The following is a 22,920-nucleotide window of genomic DNA, read 5'->3' on the forward strand; positions in this document are numbered from 1 at the left end:
GTAAAAGCAAATATGTAATGATTTTAAAGACAAGAAATGTGTAATATTTTGGAACCTCAAGTAAATGTAAACAGGAAAACAGACCCTGTCAGGTAACGAAAATGACATATTCAAAACATTGAAATCTGTATATGCTAAAAACACAAAATCTAGTCATGAGAAAATGGAAGATGAGTTATTATTTTATTCCTTTTAGAGCAGAATCTTAACATCAAAGTTGGCAGACTCATTAGGTCACAAGTATCTTTTGCTATAAAATTTTCTAGAAAAAGCTTTTCCTGACTCTCCCCTAGTTGAGGAATGGTAGGAAGATGTCTTTGTGCGATATCTTCGAATATTTTCCGCTGACAAGGCCTTTGGGCTTTTTTTTTTTTTCCTGGGACTGCAGTCTTTTATTTATAAGGAGTTTTTGTTTCTAAAGCGTTTCCGGTTTGTCCTTCAGTTCTTCAGTTTTATCTTGTTCAGATGGCAATTCTGACGCAACACTTCCTGTATCAGTTTCAAAACTGTCATGTTGATATTCCACGTTAGGAAAGTCTGTGAACAGAGTAATAATTATTCTTGCAACAGCATTTTGCTTTGTCTGCTGCCATGCAACGTCTGAGAAGGACTCAAGACGTGTTTCATGTTTCAGCAGGATTTTTTTTTAATGTTGTAATTGTCTCCTTTTAAAAACATAGATTTTGAGAGATCGGTATAATGAACTATCATGCTTGGCCTCAACAATGGTCAATCATGGCCAATCTTTTTTCTCTGTGCCCCCCGCCTCCACCCTGCTCCTGCCAGCTTCTCTTGAAGCCAATTCAGACATCATCTCATCTCTGTGATTATTTCAGTGTATATCTCTAAGTTAAAAGGGCCCTGTAAAAAAATGTAACCATCATACTATTATTACATCTTAATAATTGATCATTTCTTGTTATCATGAATTTCTTTTATTGGCATTCAGATTTTCCCAATTGTCACATGCATTTTTTTTTCGTTGGTTTGAGATTTCAGATCTTAAAAATTTTTAAATAAAAATTTTAGACCAAGTAAAATAGATCATTTGGGCTTGGAAGTGCAGGATTCATGAAGAGAGCATGCAACCACTGGGTGAAAGTTTCTAGGCAAATGGACCAGACCCTACTTGTAGGTTTCAGAGTGTGGTAGATGGCAGAATTGTTCAGTTGTTCGGTAAACATGTGTTCATTCCACAGTGGCAGTGTGCCCAGTGCTGGGCGGGACACCTCAGACATAGCAGTGAACAAGCCAGGCTCCACCAGCCTCGACTCAGGGGAGCCAGAGCACAAGCATTTCAGTGTGAGGTTTACAAAGGGAGCGATACAACCCGTGCAGGTGGTACTGGGGGTAGCCTGGAGCCATTGCTGGATTTTGTCAAAAAGAGAAAGTGGAGGAAGGAGTGTCTCTCCCTGAGTAAACAGCAAGTGCAAAAACACGGGAGTGGGAACGTCCAGTGCGTTCAAGGACAGTGATGGGTGGTGGGGCATCGGGGGTGTGGCAAGGCTGCTGAGAAGTGAGGCTGCTGCTGGCTTGAGGATATGTCTTATAAGGAGTGGGGTTCTCTGAGACCTTCCAGAAGGGACCCCAGAGTTTTGTTGTAGGAACATAAAGTGTGCACTGTGAGTCAGGGAGCCTTGCAGGAACTCTGAGGAGTTATTTGGATTTCCCAGCCCTCCCTGGGTTCCTGCCTCCGCTAGACTGGAGTCCCACTGGAACAGGCCTGTATCAGCCTAGAACGCTATGTACCTCTAGCGCCCGGCACACAGAGTAGAGTCACTCTGTGTCTACTGCCCAGGGTCTTACTGTGCTCCCAGTGCAGGACACCCCTGTCCCCCACCCTGGTCACCGCACCCGGAACAGAGGGCGCCCCCTTAGGCCTTCAACCTGGGGAAAGGCAGCAGCATCTCCAAAATGTGTGGTTTTGGAAACTGAACCCCAGTGCTGTGAATGGGGGATGCAAGGCCAGTGTTGCCCGGGGCCAGCAGGCAGGCTGATGCTAGAGTCTGATACAAGAGCTTCTCAGGTGGGTGTGTAAGGAAATGCCAGTGTGTACAACCCGTGGGTTGGCCCACATAGCTAATTCCTCCAAGACTGGCCAACAGTTGGAGGATTCTTCATTTATTTCCTTATAATAGCACTGTTGCTTTGGTTTCAAAAAAATGAATGAATGAATACATAAATAGTAACACACATGCTCTAGTGTAATACGCAAACTCTAGCGTTATGGAAAAGTAGAAAGAAGAGAATAAAGCAGATCTCAAGAGGTAAACCCTACAGTCTAGAGAGAACCGCTGTGAACACTTTGAGAAACAGCCTTTCAAACACTTTTCTGTCCATAAATACAAGCAGTTAAATGGAACACAGTTTTATATAGATGCCGTTGCAAGATTTATGCTGTTCCATAACCTGCTTTTTTCATTTAATAGCATGTCATGACACCGTTTCCTGTCCATAACTGTAGATCTGTAACATTTTTATAGCCCACGGTGCAATTTTACATGGATGTACGGTAACTTATGCAGACAGTTCTCTATTGCCAGAAATTTGGATTGTTTCCAATTTTTCTCTACAAAGATGCTAAAGAGTATCATTAGCCTGTTTCTTTTTTTTTTTTAAAGATGTGCAGTAATTGCCTAGTGGTAAATATCTAGAATAGCTGGAACAAAGGAAAGGTTCCTTTCACTCAGAGTTCTAAAGCCAAGCAGGGAGGTCACCATGGCAACCCCGCCTCACTTGTGGCATGCCCGTTAGCCTCAGCTCCAGCCAGGGAGGTGGGTCAGAGCTAAGGGGAAACCATCTGTTTTCAAGCAAAATTATAAACCAAGATGGAAGAAGCGTGCAAGAACATTAATGCAAAGTTGAGATGGTTTAGGATGCAGTTGTATTCTCTAGTAGGTGCCATAGCTTTTCACTCTCACAAGTCATCGATGATACTTTCTTATCCTCATTGAGCTGATGTGTGTGCTCAGTTTCTCCATCGTGTCATACTCTTGGAGACCCCGTGGTCACCAGGCTCCTCTGTCCATGGGGTTTCCCAGGCAAGAATACCCAGGAGTGGGTTGCCATTTCCTTCTCCAGGGGATCCTTTCAACCCAGGGATCAAACCCATATCTCTTGCATTGGCAGGCACATTTTTTGCTGTTGAGCCACAAGGGAAGCCCTCATTTAGCTGATAAGAGAGTTCAGATTGAAGAGATTAAGTAATCTCCCCAAGAGCAGACGGGGAGATGATGAAGTCAGGGTTTGAAACTGGTCTGCATCCACTCCTCATGATTCTCCTTACCCGACCTAGGGTCACCAGCCACCCTCTCTCCTACCACCATCCCTGAGACTTCCAGCCCTGACTCCCAGCTCTCTAGTGCGTTCACTCCCACCGCATCAGACGGGGTCCACACCGAGTCTTCATCTGGGCTGTCTCCAGGCTCCACCCTGGCCACCTGCCACCGCACATTCTTTGCCACCTCCACACTGACCTATGGGGAGCTCTCCCTCCCGCCATGCCTGGGCTCCCGCTGTGCCCTCAGCTTAGAGGGCCTGCTCCTCCATGGCTAGTGGGCTGCCTCAAGGTTTAGCTCAAGCTTTGTTTTTTCAAGAAGTCTTTCCTGACTCCCCGGTGTGTCTCTCCTCTATGTTCCTCTGGAAGCATCTGCTTCTAACTGCAGTTTGGCCATCAGATGTGTCCGTCGTCAGTGCCGATCTCCTAAACGTGAGCTCGTCCTATCTCTCTCTCCTTCCCCATATCCTACCGTAGCCTTGGACACGGAGTGAGTATTCAGTAAGTGTATGCCGAGGGAATGAACAAGTGACCAGGCATCTTCCTGTTCACTCTCCATTTCTGCTCCCAGCCCCAGGGACGGCTTTAACCCAGGCAGATTGTATGAGCACCCTGCCCACCAGGAGCTGCTCTCTGGTTCTCTGCCTTGCTCGCGACAGTTCCCCACCATTGCCCCACCACACCCGCTGCTAACCTCCATCCTCCTTAAGCCCCGGGCACCGCCTTTCCTACCCTTGCCTTGCCAGGGGAACGGAGGTCCCGGAGAATCACTTGCATCACCGCACGTGGCCCACCTCCCTGCACACCCAACTTGGTCAGTTTTGCCCCGTTAGTCCTAGGGCCGCTTTTCCCATTCCTTGGGCTTCTCGGTCTGTGCTCCTCTCCCTTGGGAAACTTCAGATAGTTTGAAAGTCACCTCTCTCTGCCTCCTAAATTGATCTCTAGCCTTGACTTCTCCTCCAAAATGTGGTCACCCTTTTCAATTACAATCTGTGTAAATCCAACTTGACCAAAAACAGCCCAGGTCTTCCTCTCTCTTTTTATGGGTGTCACCATTTCCCAGCCCTTGGGAGGTGATGCTCTGAGACCCCTGTGATCAGAAACCTAACCTTTATCACCAGGTCCCCGAATGCAGAGCTCCTGACCAGGCCTGACTGGAACAAGGGGGCTCATTTTCCCCATGAAGAGGGGCAAGCAGCTGCTGCTGTGGGCGAATCTGGCCTAGGTCTGTAGATATTCAGATTTGTCAAGAGAAACTGGAGTCCAGGTTTTTATGGGAAGCCCCTTGATCCTTTTTTTGGCTGCATCACATGGCATGTGGGATTTTAGTTCGCAGACCAGGGGTGGAACCAGTGCCCCCTGCAGTGGAAGCGCAGAGGAAGTCCCCAGGGAAGCCCCCCGGTTTTAGGTTTTTAGGAAAAAATGTGCAGAAAATAGGGTGTCCCATTGCCCTTCCCTCCCCTCACAGTTTCCCCGTGACTGACGTCTTGCATCAGTGCGGCCCATCTGTTATAGCTGATGGACCACACTGACACGCGATTAGCATATTGATGTCAGGGGTCACTGCGCTGTGTGCTCTGCCGGCCTTAGTAAGGACACACTGTCGTGCACTGGTCACGGCAGCGTCAGGCTCCTCAAGTCTGCTCCCCACGCTCTTCTCCCCCTGCACCCCTCTGCGCCGTCTCTACCTCGCCCCGTGTGCCTGTTTTATCACGTCTCTGGGCTCATTGGAGCGCCCTATCTCTGGCCATGGTCTGTCTCCTGTCCCTCTCACCTCTCCACCAGACTGTCAGCTCCTTGAGGCCCTCCAAGAAGGCTCAGAGGTCTAAGAGGTCCCCAGCACCTGGGGCAGGGGCTTGAATGCTTTGGGTTCCCACTATGTTAGTGCTTGATTGTGAACCAGGTCTTGGGCTTCCACGGGAGATGCTTCGGGGGTAGTTAGCAACAGAGAGAGGGCAGGTGGCAAGGGGCAGAGACAAGGCAAATCTCAAGTTTCAGTGGCTTCGAGGGGTCGGGGAGAAGGGGTGTCCCAGTAAGTCTGGTTATATTTATTCGTTTTAAAATATTTCTTCTTTTAGTGGCATTGGGTCTTCGTTGTGTCATGCAGGGTCTTTCATTTCGCTGTGGAAGCTCTCTAGTTATGATGCTCAGGCTTCATTGCCCTGCAGCATATGGGATCTTAGTTCCCCGACCAGGGATTGAACTTGTGTCCCCTGCGTTGCAAGGTGATTTCTTAATCGCTGGACCACGGGGGAGTCCCAGTCCAGTTTTAGAGAAGGGAGCGATGAGAACAGACCCAGCTCTGGGTGGTGCAATGCTTGACTCCTTAGCAGGAGTGAGTGGAGGTCTCCAGAGCCCAGGGTCGGAGCCACCCCCTGAGGATGCCCCCTGCTCCCCACATCTTCCCTTCCCCTCTTGCCCAAGCAGCTGCCTCCTGAGCAAGCAAGTGTGGGGAAAAAAGTTAGGAACACCTCCCTAGTGGGCTGATCTTCCTTCTGATCCCCAGTCCCTGTGATAATCCTGGGCTCCCTCCTCCTGGCACACCCAGCTCTGCCCCTGTTTAGGCAGAAGAGGACACTCACCTCACAGTCTGCTGAAGGAGCCCAGAGCGGTGCTTTCCTGTAACGTGCCTCTCGGCCTTTGCACACGCTGTTCCTTCTCCCAGCCATGCCCTCTCCAGACAGACACTCCCAGCCATGCCCTCTCCAGACAGACAGATCCTCTCTGATCTCTTATGCAACGAATACGTGTCACCTTCTCTGTAAAGCTGACCTAAACTTTCCCCTCAAACCCGAGGGCATCCCCTTCCCGCAGATGCCACCGTAGAAGTGTTTCTGTCATCCACACGGTATCTAACCCACTGAGCCCCTTGTCTGTGCGACTCCCTTATTCTATATCGTCAAAGCTATGGTTTTCCCCTGATGCTGGGAAAGATTGAGGGCAGGAGGAGTAGAGGGCAACAGAGGATGAGATGGTTGGATGGCATCACCGACTCAGTGGACATGAGTGTGAGCAGACTCAGGGAGAGACAGGGAAGCCTGGCGCGTTGCACTCCATGGGGCCACAAAGGGTCGGACACGACTGAGTGACGGAACAGCAACACTCTGCTCTGCTTGTGGCTCCCCTGAGGCACAGCTTGTGGTGACACCACGTGCCCAGCTCTCGGTGGAGTGCCAGCCCCTGGTAGCCTCACTTTGCGGGTGATCGGTAGACTCGTGAATGAGTGGGCCACCTCTGAGCGGAACAGTCAATGTTCTTTTTTTGAGTCTCTTATATAAAAACAGATCCAGGGCCTGTCTTCAAGGAATCTAACGGCGGCTGCCGAAACAACCGCACCTGAAAGAACCAGAGAACAATATATACAAACTAGGTATAGTAATTGCCATTTACTGAGGTGCCTGCTGCAGGCCTGGCTTGATGTAAATAGCTCATGCGCACTGCTCTGCTCATTTCTCCCCTCATGAGTGAGGGATGGGACCAGTGCTGAGGTTAGGGGACATGACCCAGGGGTGCTAACTAGTGAGCAGAGGGGCTGGGACTGCAGCCCAGGTCTGTCTGACTCCAGAGTCCATGTTCCTTGCCCGCTCACTGCGTCTAGAGGTGCTCAGGGAAAGGAATGAGGGGCGGAGGGTGTGCCTGGGGAAGACTTCTTCCTGGAGGAGGATTGCTGCACCCTGGGCCTGGAAGGAAGTCAGAGCATGAGGATACTAGGGGGGTACTCGGAGCCTGGCCAGCGTGGAGGCTCCGGGAGTTCCAAGGCCTGGGGTTGGGGCGGCCGCCGCTCCTGCCTGGGGCCCTCTGGGTGTCCCACAGAGATAGCTCTTTCCTGCTAGGCCCCTGTAGCCCACCCCTGCCCCCGGAGAGCTGCTGAGTCTGCCTGAGAACCACACTTGCCACCTCTGTGGGGTGGGGCTGTGGGTGTGGATGATCGCGGTCAGAGGCTGCAGAGCCGGCTCCTCCTGAGGGGCTGCCCCACCCAGCCCGTGGGACCAGTTTCCAGGGGGCAGAACAGGTTTCTGAAAAGTACACTGCCCTCATTCCCTAGACTGGTAGACGCACCCAGAGGACCCCGAGGGTCCCGCTGTTTCCCCCAGCTGGGAGTCCACTCCCGGCCTGCAGTTGCGGGCTGGCCAGGGGGAGGTGTCCTCTGGGCTCCGTGTTCCCTGGGGGTGTGGCTTTACCCCAGGTGCTGGTGGCTCTGAACCTTCTTGGCTCACTGAAATTCGGTGGAAAGCCTTGGAATCCCTATCCCCAGCACTTTACGTACACATATGTTCCTGTACACACACATGCACACGCACGCACACAAACACTTTTACCTGTAATTTTATGAACTTCCTAAGGCTGGGGGATGTTCTTGGACCTCAGGTTAAACAGCGCCATCCAGCAGCAGCTGCAGCTGATGCTCGCGCTCTCCTGAATGTGGAGACGTTTATAGTAAATAGTAGCAGCCTCGTACTACTAATAGTAATAAAATCACCAATCTTTACTTATAATTTGTGGTTAGGAAGTATGTCCACATCCGTGATCTCATTTTAGCATCCCATAGCCCTGGCCCGGTGGGAATTAACAAGTGAGAGTCGGGAGAATTACTCAGTCCAGCCAAGGTCATACCTCGGAAATGGCCAAGGGGAGTCTCGACCTCAGGGAGCTTCTCTAGTGGCTCAGATGGTAAAGAATCCACCTGCAGTGTGGGAGACCCGGGTTCGATCCCTGGGTTGGGAAGATCCTCTGGAGAAGCAACTGGCAACCCACTCCAGTATTCTTACCTGGAGAATTCCATGGACAGAAGAGCCTGGCGGGGTCCATGGGGTCTCAAAGAGTTAGAGACCACTGAACAATTAGGCATGCAGGTACAGGGAATCATCAAATTCTACACCTTGAATATATATAGTTTTAAATTGTTAATTATGCCTCAGTAAAACTAGAGAAATAATTTTAAAAAGAAATGCCTTTTATGTTGCGACCGAGGACACACATATGGTCATGTGTAGCAAAACAAATATACCTAACATACATAAAAAGTATCACAAACAATACTTATCTGGACTCTATAAATGCTAGTCATGATCCACTAAATTGACTTTGTGATCTGCTGACAGATTGTGAACTGCAGTTTGGAAAACACTGCATTAATAGACACAGTAATCGTGGTTTTAATTACTAGTGAGCTATCTGGAAATTATGTGTATTTTGCTGAGGCCAGGTGTTTGACCCTGGCTGTGGACAGGCTTCAGTTCAGGTGCAAGCCATTCAGCTAAGGAGAGACCCATTCACTCTCCTGGGCTTTGATTCTTCTCTCCCTGTGGTAAGTTTAAGGATTGGCACTGGGACTACTGGTCTTTCACTCCTGTTGCCCATCTATTCATATATTCCCACTGTTCAGTACAGATCTTGATTCATTCTGACTGTGTCAAGCCACCGCTAAGTGACCTCAGACAAGTCGTTTCCTGTCTGAGGTCTTCATCTACAGAATAGGAATAGGGGTGGGTTGGACTCGTGTTGCTTCTAAAGGGGGGATTTTGCAGCAGTGAGTGGCGTGTGACCGATGTGTGTATGTTACACATGCAGGCTGTCCTCTGAGGGTTTGCATCCCCTGCCCCAGAATTCATATGTTGAAGTTCTAATGCCAGTCAGTGCACTGGTATTAGCAGGTGGGCATTTGGGAGGTAATCAGGCAAAACCTTCATGAATGGGATTAGTGGCCTTGCATAGAAGAGGCCTGAGAGAGCGCCTTGCCCTTCCTGCCACGTGAGGGCCCAGCAGGAAGTTGGCAGCCTGCAGCCCAGGAGAGAGCCTCCCCTAGTCTTGGACTTCCAGCCTCTAGAGCCATGAGGAATAAATATTTGTTGTTTATAAGCTACCCAGTTTATGGTGTTTTGTTAAAGCAACCTGTAGGGACTAAGACAGTGTCTATATATTTATGATTTATACTTTTTTCTGGAAGATTTGGAGAAAATGAATTTTTATATTAATACAAGCATAGCTAACTTATGGAGCAAACTATAAAACTCAACAATGCTTTTTTAATATATACTTCTTTTTGTTGTGGTAAAATATATACTACATAAAATTTAGCGTTTGAACGATTGTCAAGCGCATGATTCGGTGACACGCAGTACCTTCACAGTGTTGCGCAGCCGTCACCACTGCCCATTTCCAGAACTCCTTCATCATCCCAGACAGAACTCTGTACCCAGTGAACAGTAACCCCCTGTCTCCTCCTCCCCCTAACCTCTGGAAACCACCGTTCTACTTTCTCTCTGTATAGATTTGAATTTGTACCTGATACAAGTGAAATCAGCAACGTTTGTCCTTCAGTGTCTGGCTTACTTCACTTAGCATGCTTTCAAAGTTCAGCCATGTTGCTGTATGTGTCAGAATTTCACTCTCTTTTGAGGCTGAATAATATTCCATTGTATATGTACTCCATGTTTTGTTTACCCATTTATCTCTTGATAGACAGTTGGATCATCTCCGCCTTTTGGCTGTTGTGACTAATGATGTTATGAAGACGGGTGTACATGCATCTGTTTACTGCCTGCTTTCAGTTCTTTTGGGTATATATATGAGGATTGGCCTCTTCATACCATTCATAGGGTTCTCAAGGCAAGAATACTGAAGTGGTTTGCCATTCCCTTCTCCAGTGGACCATGTTTTGTCCTTATTGCAAAATTCAGACTTGAAGAAAGTAGGGAAAACCACTAGACCATTCAGGTATGACCTAAATCAAATCCCTTATGATTATACAGTGGAAGTGCAAATCGATTCAAGGGATTAGATCTGATAGACAGAGTGCCTGAAGAACTGTGGACAGAGGTTCGTGACACTGTACAGGAGACAGTGATCAAGACCATCCCCCCAAAAAAGAAATGCAAAAAGGCAAAATGGTTTTTGGAGGAGGTCTTACAAATAGCTGGGAAAAGAGGAGAAGCTAAAGGCAAAGGAGAAAAGGGAAGATATACCCATCTGAGTGCAGAGTTCCAAAGAATAGCAAGGAGAGATAAGAAAGCCTTCCTAACTGATCAATGCAAAGAAATAGAGGAAAACAATAGAATGGGAAAGACTAGAGATCTCTTCCAGAAATTTAGAGAAACCAAGGGAACATTTAATGCAAAGATGGGCACAATAAAAGACAGAAATAATATGGACCTAACAGAAGCAGAAGATATTAAGAAGAAGTGGCAAGAATACACAGAAAACCATACAAAAAAGATCTTAATGACCCAGATAACTACGATGCTCTGATCACTCACCTAAAGCCAAACATCCTGGAGTCCCAAGTCAAGTGGGCCGTAGGAAGCATCACTACGAACAAAGCTAGTGGAGGTGATGGAATTCCAGCTGAACTATTTCAAGTCCTAAAAGATGAAGTTAAAGTGCTGCACGCAATATGCCAGCAAATTTGGAAAACTCATCATTGGCCACAGGACTGGAAGAGGTCAGTTTTCATTCCAATCCCAAAGAAAGGCAGTGCCAAAAGTGTTCAAATACCATACAATTGCACTCATCTCACACGCTAGTAAAGTAATGCTCAAAATTCTCCAAGCCAGGCTTCAGCTGAACTGAGGACTTCAGATGTTCAAGTTGGATTTAGAAAAGGCAGAGGAACCAGAGATCAAATTGCCAACATCTGTTGAATCATGAAAAAAGCAAGAGAGTTCCAGAAAAGCATCTACTTCTGCTTTATTGATTATACCAAAACCTTTGACTGTGTGGATCACAACAAACTATGGACAATTCTGAAAGAGATGGGAATACCAGACCACCTTACCTGCCTCCTGAGAAATCTGCGTGCAGGTCAAGAAGCAGCAGTTAAAACCGGACATGGAACAAGAGACTGGTTCCAAAATGAAACTCCAGTACTTTGGCCACCTGGCGTGAAGAGCTGACTCATTGGAAAAGACCCTGATGCTGGGAGAGATTAAGGGCAGGAGGAGAAGGGGATGACAGAGGATGAGATGGTTGGATGGCATCACAGACTCGATGGACACGAGTCTGAGCAAGCTACAGGAGTTGGTGATGGACAGGGAAGTCTGACGTGCTGCAGTCCATGGAGTTGAAGAGTCAGACACGACTGAGCCACTGAACTGAGCTGAATCTCTTATCAGTCATATTTTTTGCAAATATTTTTCTCTCCTTCCGTGGGCTATCAGTATTTTCTTGATAGTGTCCTTTGATGCTCAAAAGATTTTAATTTTCATGTCTAAAGGTGTTGTGGGGCTGCGCCTAGACTCTGCCTCGCACCTCCTTCCCCAAGTGCAAATTCAGTCCTCTGTGGTAGTGAGCACCTTTGGTGATCCTCTGGCACAGTGATGGGATGCAAACGCTGGGCTGTTTTCTCTTTACCATGAGGACATCTAGATAAGAGCCCTGGAGGAGGCAGAGGATCAGAAAGGTGACTAGGACACTGCTCTTCTGTCCTCAGCCAGCTCATGTCCCAAGACTCACCAGCAGCAGCCCCTTAGCCAGCAGCTTCCTGCCATGCCCATGAACGTGGGGCCTTACCTGGACCAACCTGTGTTCAGACACCTCTGAGGCCCGCCCAGCCTAGGACAGGCCAATGAGTAGGGGAAAAGGTGACTCTGGTTCCCTCTCCAGGTACTCTGCACTGCTTTCTCATGGTAACTGAACTCCTGTTATTAACCTCGCTTCTTCTGATCGATGAATGTGATCATGCATCCCATGGTACTTTGGACAGATGACCTCTCTGAGCTTTCTGATCTCATTTTTCCAATTTTTCTAAAAGCAAGCTATGGAGAAATTCCCTAGCAAACAGCATTCTTTGTCTTTGCTATGTATGCCCAATGAGAAATTTTATGTGTTCCAACATGATACTTTTCAGAAAAGAGGGAATTGGGCCCATCCAGAGTTCTTCCTATTCAGAGTCCATCTGTTCCTTTATTTTGAGCAGTGGATGGGGATGTTTGGGGGAAGACGTGATCACCTGAATCTTTCCCCATTAGTGTTTGTTTGGGATCCTTTCAGAAGGCACCTCACATACATGATCAATTTAAAAAAAGAAAAAGACAAAAATGTAATACAGATTGAGATTTATTCCCGGAAATCTGGTCTCTCACTTACAAGTACTGGTTTTGTTGTAAAGGGGCTTTTAATGATCTCTGTAAAGTAGCAGTGGGTCTGGAGAGAGTAGCCATGCAAACTGACTAGGGCCAGTCACTTGTTTACCGTCACTGTATTTCATCAGTTACTATGTGTACTTAAAAAAAGAAACATTAAAACAGCTCTGAAATCAGGATTCATCTCCAATCAGCTGTCTCATGATTATAGTTGGTGATTTGTGTGTGTGTGTTATCTTAGTGGTATGCACAGTAGTGGTGTGACTTCCAGCTGAGCACATCTGAAGCTCCTGGACATACAGTCTCAGGCACTCAGGAAATACAGCACTTTCGGGTCCATGAGCGCTAGAGGACCCCCAACCTCACCACCAGGTGGCGCAGCAGAGTGAGTGTGTCGGGCTGAGTCCTGTGTCAGCTCCGCTCCCACCCCTTGCCCCTACACAAATAGCTTCCAACAAGCAGATTCATTCCTGACTGAGCCACCGGAGAAGCCCACAAAACCGTTAAGATGCCCTGTTTTGTTAGCAGGTGAAGTCTCTGCAGCTTACCCTCTGCAGGGCTCTTACGCACCTTTCTTGAAAGTTCGTGTGAGGCTGAGGGGATAGTTGTCTGCTGCCACGCATCAGCTGAACTCGTGGGTTCAAGCCCAGCATCCTCCTGCAAGGGCTCATTCAGAGGCGCAGCCGCTCTGGGGCGCCCTCTGCTCATGCAGGAGGGGAGGTGCCTTCGCAGCGCTTCTCATCAGTGTACACATCTCTAACTCCACTCCTGTTTCCAGTGAGACAGCATCCATCCGGCTAATTAGCAAACGCTCGGTGTTGATCAAAAGTAACCCCAACTGAACCAAAGTTGGGGCCTCTGGAGTGTGAGCTTATGGTTTGTCTTTCAAATGCTAATAAACCACAACCCCAGGGATACGGGTTAAAACTAACATTTTCACATCACACTGTCTGTGTGAAGTGTTTGAAAGCAATTTGCCATAGAGTGCCATAAGAGTAAATGAATACTTGTGACTTGGGGTACATTTTTAGCAAGAGCATTAAACACAACTTCAAAAAATACAGCTTTCTTCCTTTCTTTTTTAAAATTTTCAGCTGCATCCTGTGGCGTGTGGGACTTTAGTTCTCCGACCAGGGATCAGCCCCACACCCCATGCACTGGAAGGCAGAGTCTTAACCACTGGACTGCTAGGGAAGCCCCCAAAAGTGTAGCTTTCAAATCTGTGTTAAATGAAGATCCTTTGGTCAAAGATGCATATGGAGATTATGAATACACTTATTTATATGAACTAGAAGTGGAAATACAATATTTTAAAATTAATGCTATGTTGGATATGGTAAGGGATTCTAAATAGGTATGTCTAACTAATAAATTAATGTAATGAGAGTGTGTACTCATTATCAGCGAAATGCAAATCAAAACCACAGTGAGGTATACCATCTCACACCGGTCAGAATCATTGGCTGCTATCAAAAAGTCTACAAGCAATAAATGCTGGAGAGGGTGTGGAGAAAAGGGAACCCTCTTATACTGCTGGTGGGAATGCACACTAGTACAGCCACTATGGAGAACAGTGTGGAGATTCCTTAAAAAACTGGAAAGAGAACTGCCATTAGTTCAGTTCAGTTCAGTCGCTCAGTCGTGTCTGACTCTGCGACCCCATGAATTGCAGCACACCAGGCCTCCCTGTCCATCACCAACTCCCGGAGTTCACTCAAACTCATGTCCATTGAGTTGGTGATGCCATCCAGCCATCTCATCCTCTGTCGTCCCTTTTTCCTCCTGCCCCCAGTCCCTCCCAGCATCAGAGTCTTTTCCAATGAGTCAACTCTTCACATGAGGTGGCCATACGACCCAGCAATCCCACTGCTGGGCATACACACTGAGGAAACCAGAATTGAAAGAGGCACATGTACCCCAATGTTCATCGCAGCACTGTTTATAATAGCCAGGACATGGAAGCAACCTATATGTCCATTGGCAGATGAATGGATAAGAAAGCTGTGGTATATATACACAATGGAATATTACTCAGCTATTAAAAAGAATGCATTTGAATCAGTTCTAATGAGGCAGATGAAATTGGAGCCTGTTATACAGAGTGAAGTAAGTCAGAAAGAAAAACACCAGTACAGGGTACTAACGGTACTAATTAGTAATAACAGGGTACTAATTCCTATATGGAATTTAGAAAGATGGTGACTATGACCCTGTATGCGAGACAGCAAAAGAGACACAGATGTATAGAACAGTCTTTTGGACTCTGTGGGAGAAGGTGAGGGTGGGATGATTTGAGAGAATAGCACTGAAACATGTATATTATCACATGTGAAATAGATCGCCAGTCCAGGTTCAATGCATGAGACAGGGTGCTCAGGGCCGGTGCACTGGGATGACCCTGAGGGAAGGGATGGGGAGGGAGGTGGGAGGGGGGTTCAGGATGGGGAACACGTGTACACCCATGGCGGATTCATGTCAATGTATGGCAAAATCCACCACAGTATTGTAAAGTAATTAGCCTCCAATTGAAATAAAAAAGGAAAAACAAAACAAAGAATGGCAAAGAGAAAGAGAGTATGTACTAGTTCATTTGCATCCCTAGAAGTTATCAGGCTTCCCTGGTGGCTCAGCTAGTAAAGAATCTGCCTGCAATACGGGAGACCCAGGGTTCAGTCCCTGGGTTGGGAAGATCCCCTGCAGAAGGGAATGGCAACCCACTTCATTCTTCTTGCCTGGAGAATTCCATGGACAGAGGCACCTGGTGGGCTTTTTTTTTCCTTTTTGGACTCTCGTGTGGGAAGTGGCCATCTGTTTATATTCGGCTACCTCATATGTGATGTTTTGCTGGCCTTGTCCTTTCAGGCCTGGGATACAGTGTGTAGGCTGTCTACTGGGTGGGGGCAGTGAGGGAGTGGGAGTGGGGAGACCAGGAATACGGATGGAGCACTAGCCCGAGACAGATTGTTGAAGTGTTAATTGCTCGGTGGCATCTCATTCTGTGCCACCCCATGGACTGTAGGCCGCCAGGCCCCTCTGTCCATGGGACTCTCCAGACAAGAATCCTGGAGTGGGTTGCCATTCCTTCTCCAGGGGAGCTTCCTGACCCAGGGATCAAACCCCCGTCTCCTGCATTGCAGGCAGATTCTTTACTCTCTGAGCCACCAGGGAAGCCCAAACTTGACTCTCTTTAATCAAAATCAATTATCTCTATTTTTTTTATTTTATTTTTTGAAGGGCTTAGTTGACCCATAGTGTGAGGGATCTTAGTTTCCCAACCAGGGATCAAACCTGTGTTCCCTGCCTCGGAAGGCAGATTCTTAACCACAGGACCACAGCTGAAAGTCCCTCAGTTCTCTTTTTAAAAGGAAACTTATGCCTCTTAATGTTTTCTTTTCAAAGAGAGGACTTATGTTTCCACTATAATTCAGAAAAATTTCAACTAAGACATCTTCTGGTTAAAATAGGGGAGAAGTCACTTCCTTGTTCTCCTAGTTATTGGTACAACCCCCTAACCCTCAAAAAAGTGGTCCCTGAAGTGCAACTTAGGGGCCCACAGAGTGCCGTTTCAAAGTCTCCAATCTCTGTGCAGCCTGTAGCCCTCAGATGAAATAACACAACTCCAGAAGCATCACCATCCCAACCCCCAACCCTCCTCTACCTCTATCCACGCCAACCAGAAATCAAATGATACCTCTATCTACTATCTGTGAGGTCTTCTGCAAGCCCCCTCACTTTTCAACACCTTGGTTTTCCTGCCTGTAAACTAGAAAATTAATTTTCCTCTCTGAAAATTAGTAACAGGAGCAAGTGCTTATTGGCCCTTTCCCTGAGGGCAGGCCCTTTGCATGGGTTCTTCTCTCGTTTAATCATAACCACCACGCTAGGAAGAAAGTACCAGTGTTATTTCCATTTCACAGATGGGGAAACAGGCACAAGGAGTTCCGTTGCTTGCCTGGAATTGCACAGGAAATGGTGAACTGGTCTTGGAACCGGTGTGGCTCTAGTCCAGTCTGGAGGCCCTGAACTGCTCTGCCTGGCGATATGAGCCAGGGTGGTGAGGGTGATAGAGACTAGACAGGCGGGCAAGGTTGCCAGCACAGGCCTGACGTAGAGTGGGTGGGAGGTCCTTGCCTTCAAGGGTGACTTGTCCTGGTTAGTTGAGTTCATATCTGTCTTATCTTTTTCGTTATGCATTTCTTGGAGACAAGGACAGTCTTTTCAACTTCATTTTTCCTGGACATCTATTTTCCTCCATTCTTTGTGTCACAAACCCATGCAATTTTTATTTCAGCTAAGTTCTCATGTTTTCCCTCCAGCTGCTGCAGCTCACAGGGTGTAATCATCTTTACACTGAGCCCTTACTCTTATTCATTACGTGATAAAAATGCCAGACACCTTGGCTGAATGAAGAAGAGGGTGACTCATGTGCTGCTTCGTATTGCCCTCCTATTGTGTGTTTTGCTGGGTCAGCCTTCCTGGATGGTGTGTGCTGCGAGGCTAGGGACCATTTCTTTCCTTTATCTTGCTCGTGACACTGAAATTCCGGGAGAACCAGGGGACCAAGGTAGGCCGGCCCGTGGAGGCCCAGCCTTGGTCCCATCGTTGCTAGGGGCTTTTGTGATATTCCCCTGGAAACTCACGCTGAGACTGTCACCTCTCTTCCTGCTGCCGGGTGAGTTAGTGGTGCATCTGGGGGTGAAAGTGGCTTGGTAATTTAGGCTGAAGTCCAGGAGAACCAAGACATGCCAGGTCCGCTTACGCAGATGCTGCTCATTTGTTTGCAAAGTATCAACTCATCTTTTTTAACCTGGGCAAAATGTACCCAGGTAACACGTAACGATTAAAAAAAAAAAAATTTTCTCTATTATTTTGTCATTCAGAAATGTTCTGTAACTACTTTTTTAATGTGGTAAAATATATGCAACATAAAATTTATCATTTTTAAGTGCAATTTACTTTTATAGTATTGAGCAACCATCACCACTACCCCTTTTTAGAACTTTTAATCCTCCCAAACAGAAACTTGGTACCCCTTAAACAACAGCTCCGATTCTTCCCTCCCCGCCAACCTCTTTTCTGGCTCTGTAAGAGCCTATGCCAGGCCCCTCATGTAATTGGAATCATACAATATTTGGCCGTTTGAGACTGGCTTATTTCACCTGGTGTAATTTTTTCAAGTTTCATCCATGCATTGGAACTTCATTCCTTTTTAAAACTGAGTAATATTCCATTGCATGCATAGCCGCATCTTGTTCACTTGCTAGTTTATCTATCGACGAGCTGATGGGTGCTTGGGTTGTTTCTGAAGCCACACTCCTTGGATGGGATTTGAACCCATGATCACTGATTTAGGAGGGGACTCAAACCCACTCTTGTAATTGAAACCACTCACCTGGTGTCAGGGCTTATTAAGCTGAGGTTCTTTTGTCTCATTCCAAAAAGAATTCAGCATGAGGCAAAGCCATAGGCAAAGAGTGAGTTTATTAGTACAGGATGCTTGTAAGAGATATAAGTGGGCAAGCAAGGGAGCTCAGCCTCTAGAACAAAGAGAGCTGCATCTTAGAGAAAAAGTGAGGAGGGGAGAAGACCACCTCCTTCCTCATTCTTGGGCAGACATCAAGGCGTACATCGTTAATTCCTCCTTTGACCCTGTGTGGTCTAACCAGAACTGTGATGGCCCTATTAAATCATATGTATATTAGCAAAAGGATGGTAACATTACCAAGCTATGGTCATTCATCTCAGGTTTTGGTGCAATGTCCCCTTTAACCTAGTTTCTTTCCTCCTTCACATATTTTCCTCTCTTTTTTTTAATTTTAATTTTTTTTTCATATTTTCCTCTCTTGACTACATTCTGAGATTCTGCTCTTCAAGGACCGTTAGCTCCCTGACTTCGCATAACAAGACTCAGGTCCCATATTGTCCTGTATTTTAACTGTCAGGGTTTGTGGCTTGAGTGTGCTTGGATGCGCTTGGATGCCCCTGGTCTTCTTTCAAGGTAGTGTAGATTGTTGCTAGGTTACTGGATTCTTTCCTTGAGTGGTCATTAGCTTACAACAGTCTCCCAAACAGCCTTAAAATTCCCTCCCCATGTCTTTAATCCTGTAGTGAGGTTTCTAAACCAACTATTTTATATTCTTCTCTGTCCCTTCCCTCGCCGCCTTTTGACGGTGGTGAATAATTACCCCAGTGTTTTTAATAAACGCGTACTCATGATGAAACATAGTACATCACATTCTGCTACATGGTTTCAGGTAATAACGCACAGAACATAAAGAGCTATAATAAGCAAAAGTATAAACGAAGCGCGAAAGCAAAAGCACACCTTCGGTTCAAAGGGTGAACAACTCTGCATCATTGAAAAAGCATTTGCTGAAGGCCCAGGATGAGCCACGCACACAGCCTGAGATTCTGGCCGTCTCAGGATCGTCCTCCCAGGTTGGTAGGGGCTGGGTGTGTGCAGGGGAGACCTCAGCAGGGAGCTCCGCCTGCAGTCAGTTGTGGTTGATGCTACGAGAGAGGTACAAGCCAGGTCTTCAGGCCTTTTGGAGGCAGGGACAGAACCCCTCGGGAGCTCTCCAGAGGTGGCAGATTTTGGCCCAGTGACTATGCGAGTAGATGAGGCATTGACTATGGTAAGTTCCTCGCTCTGCTCATTCTTTTGCTGAACCCAGCTACTAATAGTACTTTCCAGTTTCTTGGGCCTTTTCCTTGTCTTTGGGTTCCTCTAGTTTACATGACGTATAGCTGTTAATCCTGCATTTAAACGGTCCTGTTGCTTAGACTCCAAGTGCCTTAGATTTGCCTGGCCTCGTCCTTCTGTGTGTCTCAGGGCAGTCCCGCTCCCGTGAGCCTTCTGGAAAAGCTGCCTCTCTCTGGGTGATTTGGAGGACAGCTCTTGGTGGCCCAGACCTGGACCACACTGTCTGTCCAGGGGTAGCACCTGGTGCAGGGAGTGTGAGCAGCCCCAAGCTCTCCCTAAGCTGTGTGGCCTTGGGGAGGTTGCGCGATGCCTCTGACCCTCTTGTGTAACATGGGGCACTGGGTGACCTCCGTGGCCCTTTCCAGTGCTATAATTCTATGATTGCCCTATTGTGATTTAATTACCTTCCTCCATCACTCTCAGAGTGAATGACTCAGCAGTCTGTTTCTCTGTTGTTTTTAAGGCAGCCTGGTTATTTTGCCATCACAAGCAAAGGTCTGTTCTGTAGTTAAACAGTCTTGACCCAGCTGGAGTTGGGCTGACGCTCACTGGAGTTCTTCCCACTGTCCTCTTTCAGTGAAGCGGCTCAGACCCGGCTGGCCAGAGGCGCCCAGAGCCATGTCAGAACTTTGAGCAAGTCCTGGTGACAGGGACCGGCTGTCACCCACCGGTCTTCCCAGCCCGACTTCAAGATGCTGAGCCTGAAGCTACCCAGGCTGCTCAGCATGGAGCAGGTGCCCCAGGTATGTGCTCTCGTTCCAGTGGTTGAGTTCCAGGCTGCGACCAGGGCTGGGCCTCTGCAACACGCCGACTGCTACGTCTCCACCCAGTCTTCTCTGTGTAGACCCAGCCTCTGCAAGGAGGCCCTCACGGATTCCCTTGGGGAATCCAGCCTGCCTGTTTCCCTCACCTGCCTGCGCCAAACCTGAAAATGGAAGTGATCCTGAAACTGTTCTTGAGTTGCAGCACTCGCCTGTGACATCTGTATTTTATCCTGAAACAGAGCCGTTATTGAGACTACAGAGTCAGGCTGCAGAGATGAAGCCAGCAGCACCGGCTGAGTGGCAGCTTTTTAAGTGTCGTCTCCCATGGGTGCTTGGAAGCAGGCGAGGGGCAGAGTCACCTGAGTGGGGCTTTGCTGTTGTTCCCGTTCCTTGCAGGGGGCCTGAGCCAGGTGTGAGTTGAGGCAATCAGGGAGAGTCGTCGCACCTCCTTTGCCTGAGTGCTCAAGGGCAGCCACCCTGAAACACCGGCAATGCAGTGAGAATCTGTGTTTTCAGTGAGACTTAGGTGAGGCCGTGCTGTCTGTGGGGTTCCTGCCCTTGCAAAGTAATGTCATCTCACTACACCCTTGTTTTGGTGTCATATTTCCTTCCTTTTAAAAAAAAAATTTTTTTTTTTTGGTCATGAGGCATGTGGGGTCTTAGTTCCTGAACCAGGAATCGAACCTGTGTCCCCTGCACAGAGTCTTAACCACTGGACCATCAAGGAAGTATCCATATTTCTTTCCTTTTTGATTGAAAAAGAATAACTGTTATTTCATGGTGAGACGTTTCACCTGGAAGACATCACGGGAAAGGTGGGTGAGAGCTCCTTTCCACCCAGCTGACTGCCCAGCCCTTATGACCTCCCCCCTCCACAAAAAAACAAAGTCCCAAACAATCTTGGCACCGTGAGTGGAAGAGTAAGAAGAGACAGACCACTAGGCCCTCTCCCTAAAAGCCTGCAAGGCTAGGTGATGCCAGCAGGCACTGGGGTGAAATCAAAAGGCTGTGGAGCTGTTGGAGGGTGGAGCTGAAGATGCAGCAGGCAACAGACACGCTGGAAATGAAGCCGGGTCCCCACAGTGCTGTCGAGCAGCGGTCCTGCCTGCGTTCTCACGAGGCTGTGGGTGTCTTCCTGGTGCGTTTCCCTGGCTGGTTCTGCCCACAGAGAACTAGCGGCTGTGATGAGTAGGGAAGCAGAGTGATCCTTTGATTGATGCACTTGACATTTTTATTGACTGCCTACTACGTGCAAGGTGTTACTGTGTGTGGAGCCCAGAGAAGAATCACATACCAAGCCTGCCCTTAAGGGGCTCTGTGTTGGTTGGGAAGATTTTAAATCGTGCAGGAGCACTTCCACGGCCAAGTGGGTTAGGGTGTATGCTCAGAGAGGGGCACATTTGTTCAGAGGAGGGGTTGGTCGCTTGGGGGAGGAGGGGATCAGGGAAGGCTCCGTGAAGGGGATGAGCTGTAAGCTGCATTTTGAGGATGGGTAGCATTTGGGAGGTGGGGAGAGCACTCCAGGTGGAAGGAAGGATATGAGTGAAGACCTGGAGCTGGGAAACCATGGGGCAGTTGTGGGGATTCTTGGGGCAGAGGTTATAGGTATCTTCTTGGATGTCTTCCTGGGACTTTTGGTCAAGGGTGGGTTCAAGACTGTGCCCAGGAAAGAAATACAAGAGAAAAAGTATTCTCACTGGGGATCTTGGGTCCCCTGCTGGGATTCTGAATGTATGGGGGTTCTGAGGATAAGGACCCAGATGGCCCCTGAGGCTGAAGATGATGTGTCTTCTGTCCAGTTTTCCATAAATGATGGAGATGACAGTTTTCTTTTTAGTACAGTGGCACTAGTCAGAGGCAGAGACCAACATCACGTCTCACATCTGTTTCCTTCAAAACTTTACTTTGGCTCCCGCATCCACTACCTGGCTTCCCAGCATCATGTGCAAGGTTCATGCGGCCCCAGGGGGAACACAGTGGCTCTGCCTGTCTGGAGGGTGGTTTTATTTGAGGATTTAGTTGGGGAGGAGGAATGACATCTTAAAAATATTCAGATGCAACCATTTTAAGGAGAAAATGCATAATTTGCATGAATATTTAAAATAGGAGACTTCATAGAAATGTTAAGCTTTCTTTTGGTGGGGTCTTTGGGTTCCAGTACTTGGTCCGCAGAGTGACCTTAATCTCCTGACCTCAGTTTCTGCATCTGTAAAATGGGGTGGTGCTAGAATCTGCTTCCTAGGATAGTGGTGAAGATTAAGTGAGGCAACCTGTGGGAAGTACGCGGCATGTGATGAAGTCAGTAATGTTGGCTGTTATTATCAACTCTCCTGTGCTCTCCGGACTTGGAGGAGTGGAGTGTGTTGGGAGGAGGCATTGAGCTGCCCCTCCCAGAGACTCCCTCCCCAGCTCCCTGCCTGGTATCCCCTGGCCTGACCACTATCCGCCTCCTCCATTGTTTTCTATCCATTAAACCCACTTCTCCAGCCACACTGGTGCTCTCTCTAGTCTCCCCACTGGATCGGACATTCACTTTTCTTGATCTCTATTTGAAGAAGGGTTACTCCATCTCCTCCCCTCCATTTCATCCATCCTCCTTTCTGACTCCTGCATGGAGCTGCTGGTGCCCTCTCCCTTCAGCTGTTGGTTGACACCTCTGCACGCTGCTCTGTACAGCCGCCTCTCCCTTCATATATTAGCCAGCTGTGTGGCCTAGGCCAGTTCCCTACCCTCTCTGAGCTTCACCCATCCGTGGAGGGGTGGGGCACCACCTCTTGGCATCCTTTATTCCGGCGCAATCCTGCTAATGGCTTACTTACAGGAAAGGACAGTTCTCTCTTCCTGTGGAAGGTGTGACTCAGGTGCGTGCTTCATAATTTCTAGTCTCCCTTGTGCCTAAAAACAGACCTGGGTACATTAGGGAGCTCTGAAAGACGTGAACAAAGAGCTCAAAGAATGGAACAAATGTCTAAGTGTTGATTCCTACACAAACCCAACCTAGAGACAAACAGGGAAGTCTAGACTGCAAGTTCATGTGGAACATGGCATGACCCTTGGCCAGGAAACTAGAGTATTTGGGGTCATATTGAGGATCTT

The 22,920-nt window shown here is 47.9% G+C and overlaps 1 protein-coding gene across 20 annotated transcripts in view; it reads left to right on the top strand.

Moving 5' to 3' along the window:
• The window catches only part of PAQR5 (progestin and adipoQ receptor family member 5), a 122,288-nt gene that overhangs the window by 50,814 nt on the left and 48,554 nt on the right, over positions 1-22,920 (top strand). For 12 of the 20 annotated variants that reach the window (XR_009601338.1, XM_042252103.2, XM_042252108.2 and 9 more), the window contains 2 exons: positions 18,612-18,795; positions 19,638-19,803. The exons of 1 other annotated variant lie outside the window; for it this stretch is intronic. Coding sequence is in view for 16 of the 19 variants with exons in the window: in XM_042252103.2 (XP_042108037.1) it covers positions 19,753-19,803 (51 nt within the window). In the remaining 3 variants the exon portion in view is untranslated. The remainder of the gene's footprint in view (positions 1-18,611; positions 18,796-19,637; positions 19,804-22,920) is intronic. 7 more of the 20 variants (XR_009601337.1, XR_009601336.1, XM_042252106.2 and 4 more) reach the window with 1 other exon arrangement.

This window comes from Ovis aries, chromosome 7 (genome assembly GCF_016772045.2).
Source record: "Ovis aries strain OAR_USU_Benz2616 breed Rambouillet chromosome 7, ARS-UI_Ramb_v3.0, whole genome shotgun sequence".
Taxonomy (NCBI): Eukaryota; Metazoa; Chordata; class Mammalia; order Artiodactyla; family Bovidae; genus Ovis; species Ovis aries.